Below are 18160 nucleotides of genomic sequence, written 5' to 3' on the forward strand. Positions count from 1 at the left end.
AGAAGGTAGGGATCACTGTCCTAGGAGAACTCTGCCTTTCTTGTATTTTTTTTGCCACAGATGTTACTGAATTTGCAGAAACACCCTTTCCATTTACTTGCTAAAGCAAACTTGGGTAGAAGTTACACCCAGTCCTGAACTCAGGTTCAAATTTGTTCCTAACAATAAAGGAAGCACTACTTACAGTTGTACAGTTTAAAATGCTTATTAATGTTATTTTTTTCAACTGAAGAAAAGTCAAGATACAAACTGCCAAAACCGTAGTTATTTCACTTACGGATGTATGACTTGAGACTTACAGTGAAGTAAGTAAACTTCAAGAGCTTTACTTAACTCCAGTAAGTAAATAGTCCTAATGGCATATTAAGGTGCACTTAGTGCTCACTTCTGTGAAAAGGATTTGCATCACTTCTCATTACAGGTATCTGCAAGATAAGAATCTGCAAAGCAGCAAATTGTGGTTGCATATCTGGTTCAGCTGCTTTGCAATTACAAGGCTGTACTAGAAGAACTGAGTCTCCTGAAACCTTCCTTGAACATTTAAAAGCACAGTCTGTTCACAAGGCTGCTAATTCATCATTCACCACAACCAGCTGGTCCCACAAGAACATACTGGAGTACATAAATAGGCTTCTGAAAATATTTAAGAGGGAGGACAGAAAATACCTTTATTGTTCTACAGAGTAAAGCAATCACACCAACCCCATTCTCCTCTGAAGCAGTGCACTTTGTTCTTGACTGTTCAGGGCTTGGTAACTGGCAAGCTCCAAAGTGAAGGTTGCTGAGCCTGATGTTAGAGAACGCAAAACTGTTGAGTAGCCCTGGACAAAATGGAGAACATAAATCGCTCAGTTTAGGATAATGGGAAGGTAAGTTAGCACAAAATATGCTTAGGTGAGAGAAAGACAGAAGTATACTGCAACATACTAGTAAGTTAATTTAATATTAGTGTATTAAAAGTGCAATATATTAATGAGTCAATCTAATACACATAAAAAAAACTGTTATCTGTAAAACCTGTTTCAGTAGTATTTACTAATTCTCTGACTTCCAGTTGAAAACGTGCTGGTTTAACAATCTGAATCAGGCACAAAAAAAACACTACTAGATTTGTGGGTGCTTGCTTCAAGACCTTCAGTTACTGAAATACTTTACTTTAAAAAACATTCCAAACTTCTTCACCCATAACAAGAGGAATAGTGAACTGAATCCTAATTATTTTTAAGAATATAAAAAAAGACCAGATGTGTGTTTTACCTTTAGTAAGAAAATCACATACCATCATTTCTGCTAGTGGAACAGTAGCAACCACAACTCTATTATCCTGACGACTCTGGATTTCCTGAACACTACCTCTCCGCTGCGCAAGGTCAGCAAGTGCTGCACTGAGGTGATCTTCACTTACTGTGATTTCTAGGTTCATTAAGGGCTCTAGTATTTGAATACCAGCTTTTTTCAAAGCCTACATGGGAGAGAAGGAGAGTTACATTGAAGCCCTTTGTGGTAGTTTGATTTTTTTTTAAATAAGTACTTGCATAACTAGAGCTAACACTGCCTCCCACTTCCAAAAGCTATGCAGGCCCCACTGAGGGCACTTCACCGTCAGAGAACAATTACCAGATACGTATTTTCCCAGCAGTATATCATGCTGCAGCATCGTACAGATGGCATCTGCCATCTTCTGCAGCAGCTTACAGTTTCACTGTACCTTTTGCACGCAACGGGAGACACAGGCTGATAGCATTGTATGGGAGGTGTCGGGGTGCAGTGTCAGTGATTGCACTGTCACATCTATATCCTGAACTGGGAATCCAAGCAAAGGCCCTAGGGGAAAAAAAAAAGAAAGAAAAAAATGTGGGGGGGGGCAGAAATCACAAGAAAGAAAAAAAGCTTTTTTTAAGTGCAGGGTTAACTCAATTATGAGGGATGGATCACAGAGTAGGTTATCTCCCTCCAGCCCAGGACTCTCAACCAAAACCAAAAACCTGTATTGGACTGGACGGGAGGCCTGAACCGCATCTGAGAAAAAACACAAGAGTTTTTTTCCTACAGAGAACATGGCCAGATCTATTTTATTTATTCATGGGTTTTTTTAAGTACTTAATGGCATGAACTTTAGGCTGGAGATGGCATAATTCTGAAGTGTCTTCAGGGAGCACGAAAAAAGCACACAGTCAAGAATCATTCTACGAACAGAGATGAAACATGCTTTCCAACTCAACACAGCAGTACTGGAAAAAACCTCATGCTGCTGCTTGTAGAGTCATTCTTGTTTATCAATTCAATTCACTGCATAATAATTTTGCTGTAAGTGAGAGTTCTTTGGCCACGATTTTTTAAATACTTCCTATTTTTAATCAAACATAAAGGATGCTTTTAGTCCTCTAAAAACCTGTACTTTGCAATTAGGTAAGGCTTTTATTGTACCAGATTTAACATATTTGAAAATTTAAAAAAAACCAAAACACTAACTTTATTAAACTGTGGTAGTAGACGTTGGTCTCAAACCATTTCTGTTACATCACTGTGGTTTACATGATACCATAAACTAAACACCTTATCTCTTACACCAGATTAAAAATCAAACCGAAAGAACCCCAGATTCAGTGTTGAGTGACTGAGACAAAATCAACCATAATACCAAAGGCATGCTGTCTTCTGTTCCTGGCACAGGGAAAAAAGGGTTTGGCAATTTTTGTAGTACAGGAAATACCAGAGTTTTTCCTTCCATCTAGTGCTACTACATACTACCTGTTAGTTTTCAAGCTACCAAGGAGTCTTTTCTCCTAGAAACGTAGTAAATTGCTTCTTACAGAAACGTCAGACCAGTATAGCTGTCATAAAACTTTACCTTGAATGCATGAATTTGTGATTCCGTTTTCTATAGCTCCCTGGACTTCTTTGGGCAGTTCTTCAATGACACCCACAGCATACTCAATGGCAGGTTTTGTGGTTGCTCTCTCCCCTAACCTAGGCTTCACCTCTAACTCTGCAGTTACAAAATGTCGTTTATCTCCTACTGTTTTGTCCAATGTATCTGGGAGGGTTCCGGGGAGAAGAAAGAAAAAAAAAGGTGAAACAGCCATTTGGAAACAACACTAATACATAAAATTCATCTGACAGTTACTCATAAGAGCATGTAAAGTAAACCAAGTGCCAGAACCAGAAACAAGATGTTTCTTCCATTCACTTGTTTTACCTGTAGCTTGGGCAGCACTTAGGATTGTTTCTCTGTATGCTATTTGAAGAGGTCCCAAATAAGTCTCAATTCCATATTCACGTTTGATTCGGTCATGAATGATCTCTATGTGTAGTTCTCCCATGCCACAAAGAACAGTCTAGTAAGAGGAGAGTTAAGAGAGAAGAGGAAAACCATGCAAAACTCAGGTTTTAATATAAACTCTTTACACAAGGACTTGCATGCTGGCAATAGTCTCTTACAAATATTTCAAACGCCAAGGTGCCTACAGAGAAAACAGGACTGCTTTAGATCGCCTGACATGAACACCACGTAAGTGACAGGGTAATTACCACTACTGTGACCACTACAAAAAAGGTTATTCAGTAGTAATTCAAGCTTTTTTAAAATCCAGAGCTGTCACAAACACGTAGAGCACAAGAAGGATGACTTCCTCTTCTCTTTAAAGCACAAGTGCACAAGGCTCCATTTTAGTTTGAAGCACAGAACTTTGTACATACACGTTGTGAACAGCAAATCCTTTCTAGTCAAGAAAACCTCAGTATGTAAATGAACTAACTGAAGAGCGGTCTTGACAGTTCCAAAATAAAGCTTGGTCAAAGGCAAGCAATAGAAGTTTCATCTTACTTGTCCTGTGTCAGGATCTAGCTTCACTTTTAAGCTTGGATCTTCACGCTGAAGGCAGCTCAATGCATTATCCAAGTCTGTACATAAATATCAAACATTATGTCCATAGAGACTTCAGTAATTTGAGAATCACAATGAATGTCTAAACATCACTTTCTCATAAGGTCAAATCTTATTCTCAGAACAAACCCAAAGGACACCAGAGAAGCACAGATTTTGGCAAAGTCAGCTCAAATTACAAGCAACTTGCAAATTCTGACTCTCTTCCAACAAATTAATTGCATGCTAAGGAGTACTTTCATTTGGCCATTTAAAAATGCTATTTTTGGAGTGGTATTTTGTACTTGTATGAAGAAAGAATGGGTTAGGGTCTTGTTTAACATCTTCGTCGCTGACATGGACAGTGGGGTTGAGTGCGCCCTCAGCAAGTTTGCCGATGACACCAAGCTGTGTGGTTCGGTTGATACGCTGGAGGGAAGGAATGCCATCCAGAGGGACCTTGACACGCTTGTGAGGTGGGCTGACGCCAACCTCATGAAGTTTAACCATGCCAAGTGCAAGGTCCTACACCTGGGTCGGAGCAATCCCAGGCACAGCTACAGGCTGGGCAGAGAAGAGATTCAGAGCAGTCCTGTGGAGAAGGACTTGGGGGTGCTGGTCAATGAGAAAATGAACATGAGCTGGCTGCAGTGTGTGCTTGCAGCCCAGAAAGCCAACCATACTCTGGGCTGCATCAAAAGGAGCGTGACCAGCAGGTCTAAGGAGGTGATCCTGCCCCTTTATTCTGCTCTTGTGAGACCTCACCTGGAGTATTGTGTGCAGTTCTGGTGTCCTCAACATAAAAAGGACATGGAACTGTTGCAACAAGTCCAGAGGAGGGTCACGAGAATGATCAGGGGACTGGAGCACCTCCCATATGAAGACAGGCTAAGAAAGTTGGGGCTGTTCAGCCTGGAGAAGAGAAGGCTGCGTGGAGGCCTCATAGCAGCCTTCCAGTATCTGAAGGGGGCCTATAGGGATGCTGGGGATGGACTCTTCGTTAGGGACTGTAGTGACAGGACAAGGGGTAATGGGTTAAAACTTAAACAGGGGAAGTTTAGATTGGATATAAGGAGAAAATTCTTTCCTGTTAGGGTGGTGAGGCACTGGAACAGGCTGCCCAAGCAGGTTGTGAATGCTCCGTCCCTGGCAGTGTTCAAGGCCAGGTTGGACGAGGCCTTGGGTGATATGGTTTAGAGCGAGGTGTCCCTGCCCATGGCAGGGGGGGTTGGAACTGGGTGATCTTAAGGTCCTTTCCAACCGTAACTATTCTATGATTCTATATGGACAACCATGACCTAAAATATATCATCTGTGCAAAACACTAAACAGGGCCTTATTGGATCACAGACTGATAAATCTGTGCAACTAATTCATGTCAACCAGGTGAGAAAATGGGTATGCTTGAGTATTAATATCAATATGTATCAATAATATATTGATAATATATTATCAAATTCCTAGGTAGCTATGTTGTACCTTGTTGTTTGGCCATTGAAGGAGGCTCAATTGTACAGAAGAAGACTGGGTCAGGGATCTCCACGCCTGCCAGCAGAAGGCTCTCTATGTTGCTGCTAGATCTTTTCTCTCCCCCAGCATCCCTTTCAGCTCGGCGAGCTGCAGCTACTGCTGAAGCCTTTGATGACACTATGGTATCTCCAGTGGCACTCTACAGATCAACACTCAGTCACCCAAAAGACACAGGATGGGGAGAGGAGGGAATATGGAAAAACAAAAGAAAAAACCCCTAACAACACCCCTCCCCCACAAACTAAAACCACAAACCCTGACCTCAAAACCACAAACCTCTTCCTCAAAACCACCTGTGCTAAACTCCACTTATACACTTATTAATAAACACTTATTGTAAACAATTACTCTTCAAATAACCAAAATAATATGGAAGAGGAAAATCTGTGATCAAATTTAGACTAACCTGTCTTTGCACAGTTCACTGCACTTTAACTTACCAGTCAAGATGTAAAGCCACAAAGCGCAGTACTGCTAAATTAAAATCTGCTTATGCATGACAAAGTTGATTACATTTAAAAAAAAAACTGTGCAGATGAGATCTATGCAGCCTGTTCAGCCAACAAAACACTGAATTGCTAAACTAACAGAAGCAAGCTTGAAACAAACTTACTTGAACTTAAACTGTTGCTTTTGAGTAACTTATTTTAACATCACCCTCCTTCCCCAGAGGAGGTCTCTCCATGGCATTACAATGTATTTGAAGAGCTACAGTATACATCCAAGATCAGAACGCTACTAAAGCACAACTTCAGTTTTCATTTCTTTCCACATAATCAGTACTGCATCTCAGATCAATTACTGACATTTGTAGATTGTAATATTACATTTTAGGAGGAAGTACATGCACAAGTACTTCAAACAAAGCAAGTGTACATAAGTCACAATAATTAAGAACACTTCGGAGATAAACCACCACAGAAGCAGAAAGGACATTAGTGAAACAAGCTCCCTTAACAGAATCACTATTTTCCATTACCTGTTTCAACCCAACAGTAAGGGCAATGTTGCCAGGCATTAGTGATGGTATTTCAATTTGCTGATCAGCAAAAGGCAGGAGCAGCCGGCTCATTCTCTCCCTGAAAATGAAATTCTCATATTACATGGGACTTCTAACAGATGTTCTAATGCTACATTAAGTGACACCTCTCTCTTACTCACGTGCAATTCTTGTTAATATTATAAACAGCTGACTGAGGTTTCAGTGAACCTGAGTAAACACGAATGAAAACTAGCGGTCCACGACATTTATCATGGAGAACTTTAAATGCTAGGGCACACAGGTCATCCTTGTACCATTGTCTGCAACATAAAAAGCAACAACAAAAACAATACTTGTAAGGATTAATCCACTCAAACTCACATTTACCTAAATTTCCACTCATTTAAGAAGCAGCAGATTTCTTACTGTAACAGAGGCAGAATTAACAAAAATCATGATTTATACTAAAAAACATTAACCTAAGCAATTTCAGCTCCAGCAGGATACACAAAATATCATGTGGCTCAGCCAGTATTAAAGATGATTCCTAGACCCCAGTTTTGTAAAATGGCAGTATACTGAGATTAAAAACAGACTTTAGAACTCCAAAGTGCAAGTTTGGTAACTGGAGATAAATGCACACAGTTCCAGTAAAACTGAGCAAAGAGGGGTCAGTACTCAGGTATGATTTTTATATCTGCACATCTCTACTGTTATTTAATAAAAAGAACCAGTAAACATTTTTAAAGATATGGATGCTTTGTTAGTATTTTTCATTTTCTCCTTTTATGCTTTCCTACTACGCTATTTATGCTTTATCCTGACCCTCCTTTCCTCCCTCTACTTACAGAAACTCATATGAACGCTCATTAGGCGCAGGCAGGTACATAGTAACAGCATCCAGTAACGGCTGCACTCCTTTGTTCTTCAGTGCACTGCCACAGAGTACAGGTACTGCTTTCTGAGCTAGCGTGACTCTGCGGACAGCAGACTGTAACTGCAAAAAAAGAACTAGTTTCTGTTAACGTGAACTACAGTTCAGCCTTAAAACTACATTCCAGCTATCAGATACTGCTAACAAATCCCCAGAAGTTAAAAAGTGTGCCTGCAAATACAACAGCACTCATCCAAACTCCTGTCGCTGCTTTTAATGCGCTCCAAACCACAAACCAAATTGTTCAGGTTTCTAAACATTTCATGCAGATCTGTACCTGTTCTTGTTCTAACAGTCCTTTTAAATTCAGAATGTTGTACCTCACCACTTTCAACATGCAGTGTCTGGAGATCTAACCATTCACAGAAGCTAAGATGCTACTTTTGTTAGTGAAAGTCAGCAGCTCAGACATGTACCTCACTGAGTTCACCTGGAAATTCCATCCACCTTTCCCTAAACTCTTCTGCAGCAGTCTAACTTTAAAAAAAACCCAGACAAACAAGCAGCCACCACTCCTGAACAAAGGTATCCTATTTTTTACATTGTGCCTAGCATGTCTAAGAATCATAGTTATTGTATTACTGTAAAAAATTTAAGTACTAAGCTTGACTGCATTTTCCTAAATTCAGTGCTGTAGATTTACTACAAAAGCTGATGTGATTTTTTTTTTTGTTAAAAATGCACTTCTGCAAAATCATGAGCTGCATGTACCAGAGAAATTAAAAAAACAGCCCTTCAGGATAAGAACCAGCAAAAACTTTTTTATGAATAATGTAAATAATGTAAAAATTACCTTGTCAGCTGGTAACAAGTCCAAATTTTCACTGTATTCTCCTAGAACCAGTTCAGCAAATTCATCATCCAGATCTGCAACCTTCAACAGAATAGTTCTTTATTTGGCATACAGCAGTCTCACAGACAAGTCACAAATCTTAGTTGTTCAGTATATATAGCTAAACAGAGCAAGAATGAAGCCTTTAAAGACATCACAAATCATATACTCAAACCATAGAAAAATATGGGTATGAAGGTTCCAAGAAAGTAGGGGGATGGGGGCATCGATTTATAAAGCTGCTGTTAGGCAAAACATCAGTGGGAGAGAGAATGTTTGGTCTCCCTGAAACCAAGAAAAACCTGCAGCCATACAATTACAGCTATGCAGGGTACAATTGAATGTATTTCACATCTGCAAACAGGGCAAAGTCTGAAGTAAGCAGCAAGTAACCTTTATGAGCTGGACAAAAAGAGACAAGCTTTCAGGGCATTTTAACACCCCTCATGTCAAAGGCTTGTAGGTCCAAGAGCTCACCTGTGTTTTCAAACTGTACCGCCAAGGCTGATAAATAAAACTCCTCCTCCTTTGCAGTGTCATAGGCCAAGGACAAGCTACACGCAGGAAACCATTTTGCCCCCTCTAGTGGCTACGACAGCAATTGATCAAATACTGCACGGATACACAGGAGGGATCTACTAGCGAGGAAACAGCTATGCAGAAGTCAACCAGAAGGTCCTGATGGACAAGTGAGTATGAGGCAGCAGCATCCCCTTTCAGTGACAAAGGCTAACTGCCCACCAGGCTGCAGCACCAAGAGCATGGCCAGTGGATCAGGGCAAAAGGTTAGTACCCTCTACCACGCACTTGTGAAGCTGCATCTGAAACACTGTCAGCTTTTAGGTTACCCAGCACAAAAGAGACTGACAAACTGCAGCAAGTCCAGTGGAAAAGCAGTCAGGTGGCTGGATTGCAGCCAGAGGCGCAAAGAGATGGGTCTGTCTAACTTGGAGAGGCTAAGGCAGGATGCAAATGCTGCCTCTTTACTAATTGTAACGGTGGGGTGGTGGGCCGGCTTCAGGAAAAACACAGCCAGAGTCTTCTCACAGGTACACAAGGAAAGGACAAGTGTCACTGTCACAGGCTGCAACATGGTAAATTCCCACTGGATAAAAAGAAATAATGTTCTACTACAAGAATGATCAAGCACTGGGAAGGCTGCTTAGAGAGCTTGCAAATGATCTGTGAAAACTCAACTCAAGAAGACCTGAGAAACCTGATCTAGCACTGAAGTTAGGCCTGCTTTGAGCAGGTCAGGAGACACCTCCAAAGGTCCCTTTCATGCTATTTTTGTTACTGGTCTAAATAACAGGTTTAAATGTATTATGCATTTACTTTAGAACTTTACTTGTTCTATTAAAGTATTTCTGGCATCCTGGACATCCTGGAACAGGTCGGGCTCATCAGCCTCCAGCAGCAGCTTTTGCTCAAAATTTTTTCCATCATCTAAATCAGGTTTCCAAATTATTTGTTCCTTAGTGACCACATCAACCAGTCCTCTGAAGGTCTTGGCTTCCCCAATGGGCAACTGCAAATAGAGCAGAGGTTTTAGACAGCGGCAAAGCACTAAGAAAGGAGGCCTATTCAAAAGAAAGCAAGTAAGCATTTAGTATCTAAGCTTACCTGTAAAAGCAAAGGTTTTGTCTTCAACTTTTGTTTGATACTCTCAACAGCGTATGTAAAACTATGTAAAGAAAAAGATACTGTTACACAAAACATAGAAAGATCATTTATCATTCCTTATTTACTGCAAGAATCACATAAAAATATGCATCTGTGTAACCAAAGATACATACAATAAATATAATTGCCTTACTCTGTGTTTAACAGAAAAACTTTAATGGGATTAAATACATTCTCTTACAAGATTTTTAGCAATTATTAAAGTAACTGTCCAAATACCTTGCCCTGCTTTTGTCCATCTTGTTCAAAAAGCATATTCGTGGTATCTGATGTTTATCTGCTTGTCTCCACACTGTCAGAGTTTGGGCCTAAAGCAAAAGGCAAAATGGAAACGTTAGTGCTGACAGCTGAACTATACACTCCCCAATATCACTGAGGGATCAAGTACAGGAGGAAACTGTGCTGAATGTGCTGCAACAACCCCATATCCAGCAGCACAGATGAACTCCACAAGCAGCTTTGTCTCACCTCATCTCATCTCTCAGCTATCACTATTCCCCTTTCCTTGCTAAGGGCACACAGGTATATAGGAAGGGAATATGGAGAGAAACTAAGCCTTACAATGGATATATATGGAAGTAACTCAGTAATGTAGAGACTAAGGCTTTATTGATAAGCTACTTAAGCACACACAGACAAGCATTTCTGTGGCTACACAAACAACAATAAAAACTGCTGTGGTTTTGGCTAGTAATTAGTGTACTGCTGAGCCATTTATGATACATTTTTGTTTTAAAGTTAAAACAGGCATATATGAAAATCAGTTCAGATTCAGAAATAGTCTCTTACCAATACATGGAAATTGTGCAAGAATTTCCTACACAGTTTCAGAAAAAACACAAGCAGATCTAATTGGTTTATTGTTGGGTGCAAGTGCTGTTATGCAGTTCAGGTTCACATATGATGGCACCTACATGCTTTCCAATAGCAAGTTAAATCATGTGATTCACACTGATCAAGAAGAGTTCCCTCATCAAGAAAAAAGGCATCTCCCATGGAACACAGCAATTTTACAACACGTAACTTATCTATAGGACTGAACTACTCAAACATCCCATGCTATAATGTCAAATTCCAGCCTGTCTCCACCTTTTCTGTACTACGCCTCAAAGGGTATGTTAAACAGGCCCCTGGGGACTGAGAAATCCTCTATGAAAACTATTTTATTTTCTACATGACAACTGAAAATGAGAAATGAACAGGTATTAATTTCTTTCCACTGGTGGAGTTAGCAAGAAGCATTCACCTCAATGTTTGCACAGCACAGCAACAAAATAACCACCCCACCAGATATTAATGCAAATTCCACTTAGGTGTCCCTTATTAACATGGAAATACCTGTATACTGAAGGACTTTAAATAAAAAGCACAACTTCCTGAAGCTGAACTTTGACCAAAGCATCAAAAGAGATAATGCAGAGCAACATCTCTGTACTATTATTATTTCAGTCTAAGTCATTAGAAAAAACAAACAAACAAAAACACAAAAATGGATTATTTTTACCTCAACACCAGCTGAAGCATCAAATACTGCTACTGCTCCATCCAGGACTCTTAAACAACGCTCAACTTCCACTGTAAAGTCCACATGACCTAATAAACAAAACTTCCTGTTATACCATCGTAATTCAAACTGGTAACATCAACAGCTGATTACATTTTCAATTTCTTTTATTCAAATCAAAACAGCCCTGTCTTCACTTGCAGAGAAATCCATCATCAGTCCTTGAAAGACACAAGACTGTTACATTGCAATCTCAGAACTGAGAGCAATTTAATGTGGAAATGTCTGACCTCACCTTGAACAAGCTCGATTAGGCACCATTAAACAATAATTAGCCAAAGCTGAATGGAGCTCACTATAGGCCTTTTTACTGATGCAATTAAACCAATTAAATATTGCACCATATTTAAAACTAAGACACTACAACAACCCACCTAATCTACTCTTCCCTAATAATGTGTGTACTGCTGAAGTGCAGTACCTGGGGTGTCAATCAAGTTGATTCTGTAGTCCTTCCAGTCAAACGTAACAGCAGCAGACTGAATGGTAATGCCACGTTCTCGCTCCTGTACCATAAAATCCGTCACTGTATCCCCATCATCAACATCTGTGAACAGAAAGCAGGATTATAGCTGGTAGATAAATAATCCAAAACCTGAAACTGTCAGCTGATCAGATGCCAAAAGAGATTTGGAAATACTGTCCCTTTTATATATGTATAAAAGATGAAAACTAGCCTTTTCCAAAAAATGGTCATGTCAGCTAATTTAAGAAGGCTCCCTTCCCAGGGAACAAATGTTCTGTAAGTTAAAGGCAAGCAATTCCAGCAACCTTTTCATTGTTCTTAATCCTAGTAACACCACACTAAAGCGAAATCCAAAACCATGAACAAACGACAGCTAAAAAAAATACCAAAACAACCCAAACAAAAAACCCACCAAAAAATAAAATATCAAAAACAAAACAAACAAACCAACGAACAACCCCCCCCCCAAAAAAAACCAAAAAAATCCCAGACAAACAACCAAACCAAACAAAAAAAACCCCAACCCAAACCAGCTGCACTCATTGTACAGAATGTGACTTACATTTTAAAACTTGTTAATTAAAAGGTAATTAAGTTAAAACTAAATTTAACTGGAATTCTGCCCTCCCACAACACCCAGAACAAAAAGGAGGTTGTGGTTGTGTTGGTTTTGGGGTTTTTTTGTTTGTTTGTTTGGGGCTGAAGAGGTTGTTTTGTTTTTTTTATAAAAAAGAAGCAGTTCCACATTTTTAAACAAGCAGGATGCAGACCACCAAGTTCAACTGCTTCGTAAGCCTAACATCTACCATTCTCACACACAGTAGACAATGGGGAATTATATTTAAAAGGCCAAAATACAGCACAAATGGAGGCTTGTGTGACCCTTCCAATCTTGAAGAACTCTGAGAATTGCTGGTGCAAGGAATTCTTCCTGTGCTGTGGCTTTCAACAGAAATGGCTACTTTTTGTTAGTCTAGTTTCTTTACAGGTCAAACCAGAACTGAAAAAACAGTAGAACAGGTGATGAGCATCAAGTAAAACAAGGAGATCCTCTAATTATGTTGAATAAAACATACTCCAACAAAAGTAAAATATGAACCTATGATCTCTCAAAGTACAACTGCTTTGGAACATAATGAAATGTGCATTAGAATCTCATTATATTCCAGCACAACTCTGGAGCATACTCTTACCAGTAACCTCTAACTGCACTGCAAGTTACTGTATACTATTAAATGACATTCAGAAAGTATTTCTAACCTCCAAGGGTTCTTATGTATCCAGAGTAATACAGCATTCTCTCTGTTGTGGTAGTCTTCCCTGCATCAATGTGGGCCATAATGCCAATGTTTCGGATTCTGCATAAAGCAAAAACATTGCTTTTACTGTGGCAATTTTTTATTCTGCGATATTGTTATCTGCATAAGCAATTTAATATTCACTTAGAATAGCACACCAGATTAATAACATTTTTCTTCTGCTGCATATTTGAGACAGTGTACTTTCTGAAACAGAAGCAGCCCCTCCACCATCTCCTCTATTCCAATCACTAACACTTGATGCCTGAAACAATCCATCATATACACACCCTTTACTCATCAGTAACTTCCAAAATTGCTTCACTACTTCCATCCATCACAGGCTAGCCATCAGCCCCCATAATCACTGTTAATTCTGAATTCGCCCTCAGGACAGTAATAGTCTTCTATGGGAAATTCACCCCCAAGCCTGAATTCGCCCTCAGGACAGTAATAGTCTTCTATGGGAAATTCACCCCCAAGCCATTCCTTTGGCAGCTCACTCCCTAATTACCTTGCCCTCCTTACTAAGGACCTCATCCAACACAGCTGAGTGATCCCGTGAACACAAAGTTCCCTGCCCACAGCCACTGTCTAGATCCCACAATATCCCTCACCCCTTGTTCCTGCACCCATCATGGATTTGGAGCTTCCCTAAGAGCCCAGTTCTGGTTCTGATGATGTAAAAAAAGAGACCCCTTTAACACCGACAACCACTCCATGTTGAAATGTCTGAAGAGTAAGGTAAATAAATACTAACTTCAATGTACAACATGCACATGAACAATGCAGGTGATGGGCATAGCAACAACCCATGAGTTTTCAACACATCAATTGCTCTGACTGCCAGTTACATCCAAAAAAGAAGCTAGCTTGACGTACCTCGATATATGAGGATTAATAACAGAACGCAGAGACTTAACATCTCCTAGAGACAAATAAGACAACAATTTTTAAGACTTATCGCAATGCAGAAATTATTCTAACAAAATTAAATATATTTAAGAAAGCTCCTAAAAACTTATTAAAACAAAGATTCAGATTCAAATTTCTCAGATACATATTTTCAATAAATCACTCTCTTGCTCTTACAAAAAAAAACCCAAACCAACAAAACTCTTCAAAACAGTTGTAATTCAGAAACAACAGGAAAAAGCCAACACATAACAGTACCACCAGCACAGCAAAATCTTACTCTGCAGGAGCAATAACAAAACATGTCACAGTTCAACAACTGTAATGCTGACATTCATCTGAACCAGCTATTAGCAAATTTCAAAAGTCACTTCTCCTTTAAACGCTGAAGCTAGACAGCATAATCCTTCAGAAGAAAACACAAACTGACCTACGCTAAGAAAACATGGGAGTGAGTTTTACATTAGTGTTTTCTTAAAATGTATTTCCTCTCTCACACCCTATTTAGTTGGAAAATAAGCTGAAAGATGTGTGTGGTGGGACAGAAATAGCTAACAAAATGGATCCAGGTGTTATCGCACTGGTCCAGCTTAAGCCTTGGGAACAGTATAGAAAATACGAGGTGCTGTTGCCCTGGTCCAGCTTAAGCCTTGGGAACAGTGAAGAAAATACCAGGTGTTAATGCCCTGGTCCGGCCTAAATCTTGGGAACTGTAAAGAGAACAGTGAAGGGTAAAGATCAATTAGCAAAACAAAGCAGGCAGTTTGCAAGATAAAGCAGGATGTGCATCTCAAAGACAGACCAAACAGCGTGAATATTTGTAACCCTTAGTAGTTTTGCTAAATCGGGATGATAAGGGAGTAAAAGACTGGGAAGTTACTGCTTAGCACTTAGTAGACTATAAAAGGGATGGGAGATGTGAAATAAAGGTCTTCAGATTTCACCAGAACGGGAGTCCGTCTCTGATACGCCACAGCCAGGCTATATTTTTATGAGACTAATCCATAATTCAGTTACTTAAGTCATTTAAGTTGTGTTTCAGAAAGGTGTCCTGCTACTTTATCTTTAGTAGGTCAAACTGAACTCAACAATATTTAACATTCCTTCACCACATATAACAGATCATCCCTCTTACCAGAGAGACGTTAACAAGGCATCTTAAAGGTTAAGACTTTGATGAGGAGAAAGACTGATCTTAGGAGAAGCATGGTATCAGGCTGGAAATTCATGAACACCTACCACCACCCTAAATAAAACCTGCAAATAACACTTCCTTTTTCCCTCCAGTTTCTAAAATAGCCCATAAAATAACACATTAGTACATTGCAGATTTCTTGCTTGCCTAAGTCATGATACCTTCTTGTGCATGGAATGAAGCTCTGCCTCCATGTGACACACTGAGATACTCAGCACAGCAAAACAGGATATAAACACAGTAGCCAGCAATGACATTGCAGAAACAACTACAGAGAAACAGTAATACATGGCAATTGAGACTGTGCTGACATTAGCTATTAAGTCTTCTTCTCAGGCATGCGACTGTAGGTTAAAAGCTTTTGCTAAGACACACAGTGCTGAATTCATTAACATTTTGTTTTTAAAGAAGCTGGTTACCCACCAGTAACCAATATTTTCTTCCCATCTCCACCTTGATGTAAAGAAAGTGTGGAAAAAGAAACCCCTTACTCTAACACTACCTTCTATCAATTCATTTCCATTTATTCTCAGTGTAGCCACTCAAAAAATAGAAAAAATTCCTTTTAACTGAAGTTTTGTTTTCCAAGTATCTTATTCTTTTTACCCTCTTTTATCCTGAAAAGAAATTAAATTAATGATAACGTAAAACTTCCATTTAATCAGGTTCCTGTCTTTGTCCCCTTGCCCAAGATGCTGGTTATCATCAGTTACTTGATAACTGATTAGTACTTCAGGCAACTGGACAGGAGTTCTAGCACACTTCAAAAAGGACCTGACTTCTTATACATCCGTATCTTTCCTTAACATTATTTTGTAAAAGCTTTATACCATACATCCACTGAGAACAGAGAACCAATACAGAACACTTCAGTCCTTAAACCTTTTAACTGCTTTCATTGTGCTTCATACACCAAATTCTATAGATAATGACCAAAAGAATTCACTAAAACACAATACAGAAAGTATTCTTACTCATTTGTGGAGTAACACTTACTATTAAGAAAATAATTTCAACTTATACCTGGTGGAGAACTGTAGCTTCTTAGACAGCAGTTTTGATGTACCCCACTTATGACTCTCATTTTTGTGTTCCTGAAATACATGTGCTTAAAAAGGAGAAAAAAAATCACATAGAATATTTATCATTATAAATATTACTTCGTAGATAAATATCTGCCCGTAGAAAAACTAAAAAAACCCAAACACCTATAGGATTGGATACTCTTGCTGGCTACTTAGACAAGCTTAAAATACCAGATATTTGGAAGCAGAAGCATGAAGATAGTAGCACTGAGATTTAAACCAAGTCCAACCCCAATATTATTTTGCAAGCCTAGTAAAAATCTATGATAGCATCAAAACATGCTGCTAGCCACAATATTTTAAATAGGTCTAATTATTTAAGTAAATAATATAAACTTAACAATGACAATAGTCAGGTAGTCTAAATCACAGATAAGTAGAAAAGTTTACAGAAAAGTTACAAATTCAACTTCCACCCTCTGACTTCTGTCACACCTAATTCCAACCTGAAATTACGCATTGTGTTTGCAGTTTACTCAGACTAACCTAAGTATTTTGTTTGCTCACAGATTAAACAGCAAAATTTGGGAAAAAAATTTACCTCACTGCATAAATTTGATGACTTCAATGTGTTCACTGAAAATTTCCTTGTAATTCTCAACATCCTGGCTCCTGTTTCTAAAGCTGTTCCCTGCCAACATAAGTAAACATTATACAAAATGCTTATGACAAGAAATGGGTAACTGTATTACTTCCATATAGATCAAATATGAAATTTCACTGTTTTTAAAGTTGTATCATGTTAACTCTTCTTCAGGTTACTGCTCTGCAGATTAAATAGATGTTAGCATCTGTAAAAATCTAACAGATTTTAAGTAATTTAAGTCATCTACATCATTAAGCCTTAAAAATGTAGCATAAAAGCATGTCCACCAATGCTAAATACATGTCATAAAGAAATCAGAAAACAGTAAAGCAGAAAAATTTACATCAAGAGTTCACACTCACACTCAGATAAGCTCCAGAGTATGGGTTACAGATCTGTGAAGTGCAAACAGCTCTTCTGATCTAGAAGGGACAGGGGATGGGCAAGGAAAAGTACCTATTCGGGAAAAAAAAAAAAAAAAAGCAGCCAAATATTAACCACCACAAGTTTTTAAACACTGCCCAAACCACTGTGACACAGAGCCCAAAACCAGCAGCTTCAGCAGCATTCCTAGTTGGCTGCTGCTTATTTAGGAAAACACCAATATCTGATGCAAAGGGTTAACCAATATACAGGGGGGTTAGGGTTAAGCCACTTGCCTGACAATGTTACTGCTTGTTCATGCTTATCATACTCACTGGGTATGCTAGAACAAGATGTAAAGACATAGCTATTGTTAAGAGGCAGGGACCGTGACTTCGTTCCCATCCTTTGGATGCCCAGGGCGGCTGAAATTGGCTCTGCGTTTTGAACAATGACCAAGCCTCCAGGGAGCATGCATAACAACTAGAGATTAAAAGTTCAGGGTCGAGGAAGACTCGTTTACTTCACTGTGAGACCCTCGCCCACGATCACTAGGAGGCACTGCGCAGGCACAAAGGACTTCTTCGCTCATTATAATACGAAGCAGTGATAGGACATGAATATGTATAGGCGTGTTGTGCAACCTCGTGCATATGTATAACTTTAGAGGATAAATGCAAAGGGTAAACGACGCTAGGTGCTCATGCCTTTAGAGGTGCTATGCTTCAGCGCTGAATAAAAGCATACCTACTTTACAACTTCAACGAGTTGTGGAGTCTATCATATCCCGTTCCACTGGTTTTACGCTTCGTGGCAGTCCCACAGCAAACAAAAAGAGACTTAAGCACAGGCTCACTTGCAC

At 39.3% G+C, this 18160-nt stretch overlaps 1 protein-coding gene across 1 annotated transcript; it reads right to left on the reverse strand.

Moving 5' to 3' along the window:
• Window positions 1-631: 631 nt before the first annotated feature.
• Window positions 632-17396, reverse strand: GFM2 (GTP dependent ribosome recycling factor mitochondrial 2). The gene is made up of 21 exons (XM_061369544.1): window positions 17298-17396; window positions 16891-16980; window positions 16288-16372; window positions 14037-14082; window positions 13117-13214; window positions 11812-11937; window positions 11331-11419; window positions 10046-10134; window positions 9767-9827; window positions 9492-9671; window positions 8105-8185; window positions 7226-7374; window positions 6557-6697; window positions 6375-6474; window positions 5345-5534; window positions 3827-3903; window positions 3200-3338; window positions 2852-3037; window positions 1709-1824; window positions 1280-1462; window positions 632-821 (listed from the first exon to the last, which is right to left on the reverse strand). The coding sequence occupies exons 2-21, from the start codon at window positions 16951-16953 to the stop codon at window positions 693-695; spliced, it is 2328 nt and encodes a 775-aa protein (XP_061225528.1). The 5' UTR covers window positions 16954-16980; window positions 17298-17396; the 3' UTR covers window positions 632-692.
• Between the last annotated feature and the right edge of the window lie 764 nt (window positions 17397-18160).

The sequence above is a fragment of the Neopsephotus bourkii genome, unplaced genomic scaffold, assembly GCF_033783945.1.
Source record: "Neopsephotus bourkii isolate Nb327-2 ecotype Australia unplaced genomic scaffold, CSIRO-AGI_Nbou_v1 NB_1507, whole genome shotgun sequence".
NCBI lineage: Eukaryota > Metazoa > Chordata > Aves > Psittaciformes > Psittacidae > Neopsephotus > Neopsephotus bourkii.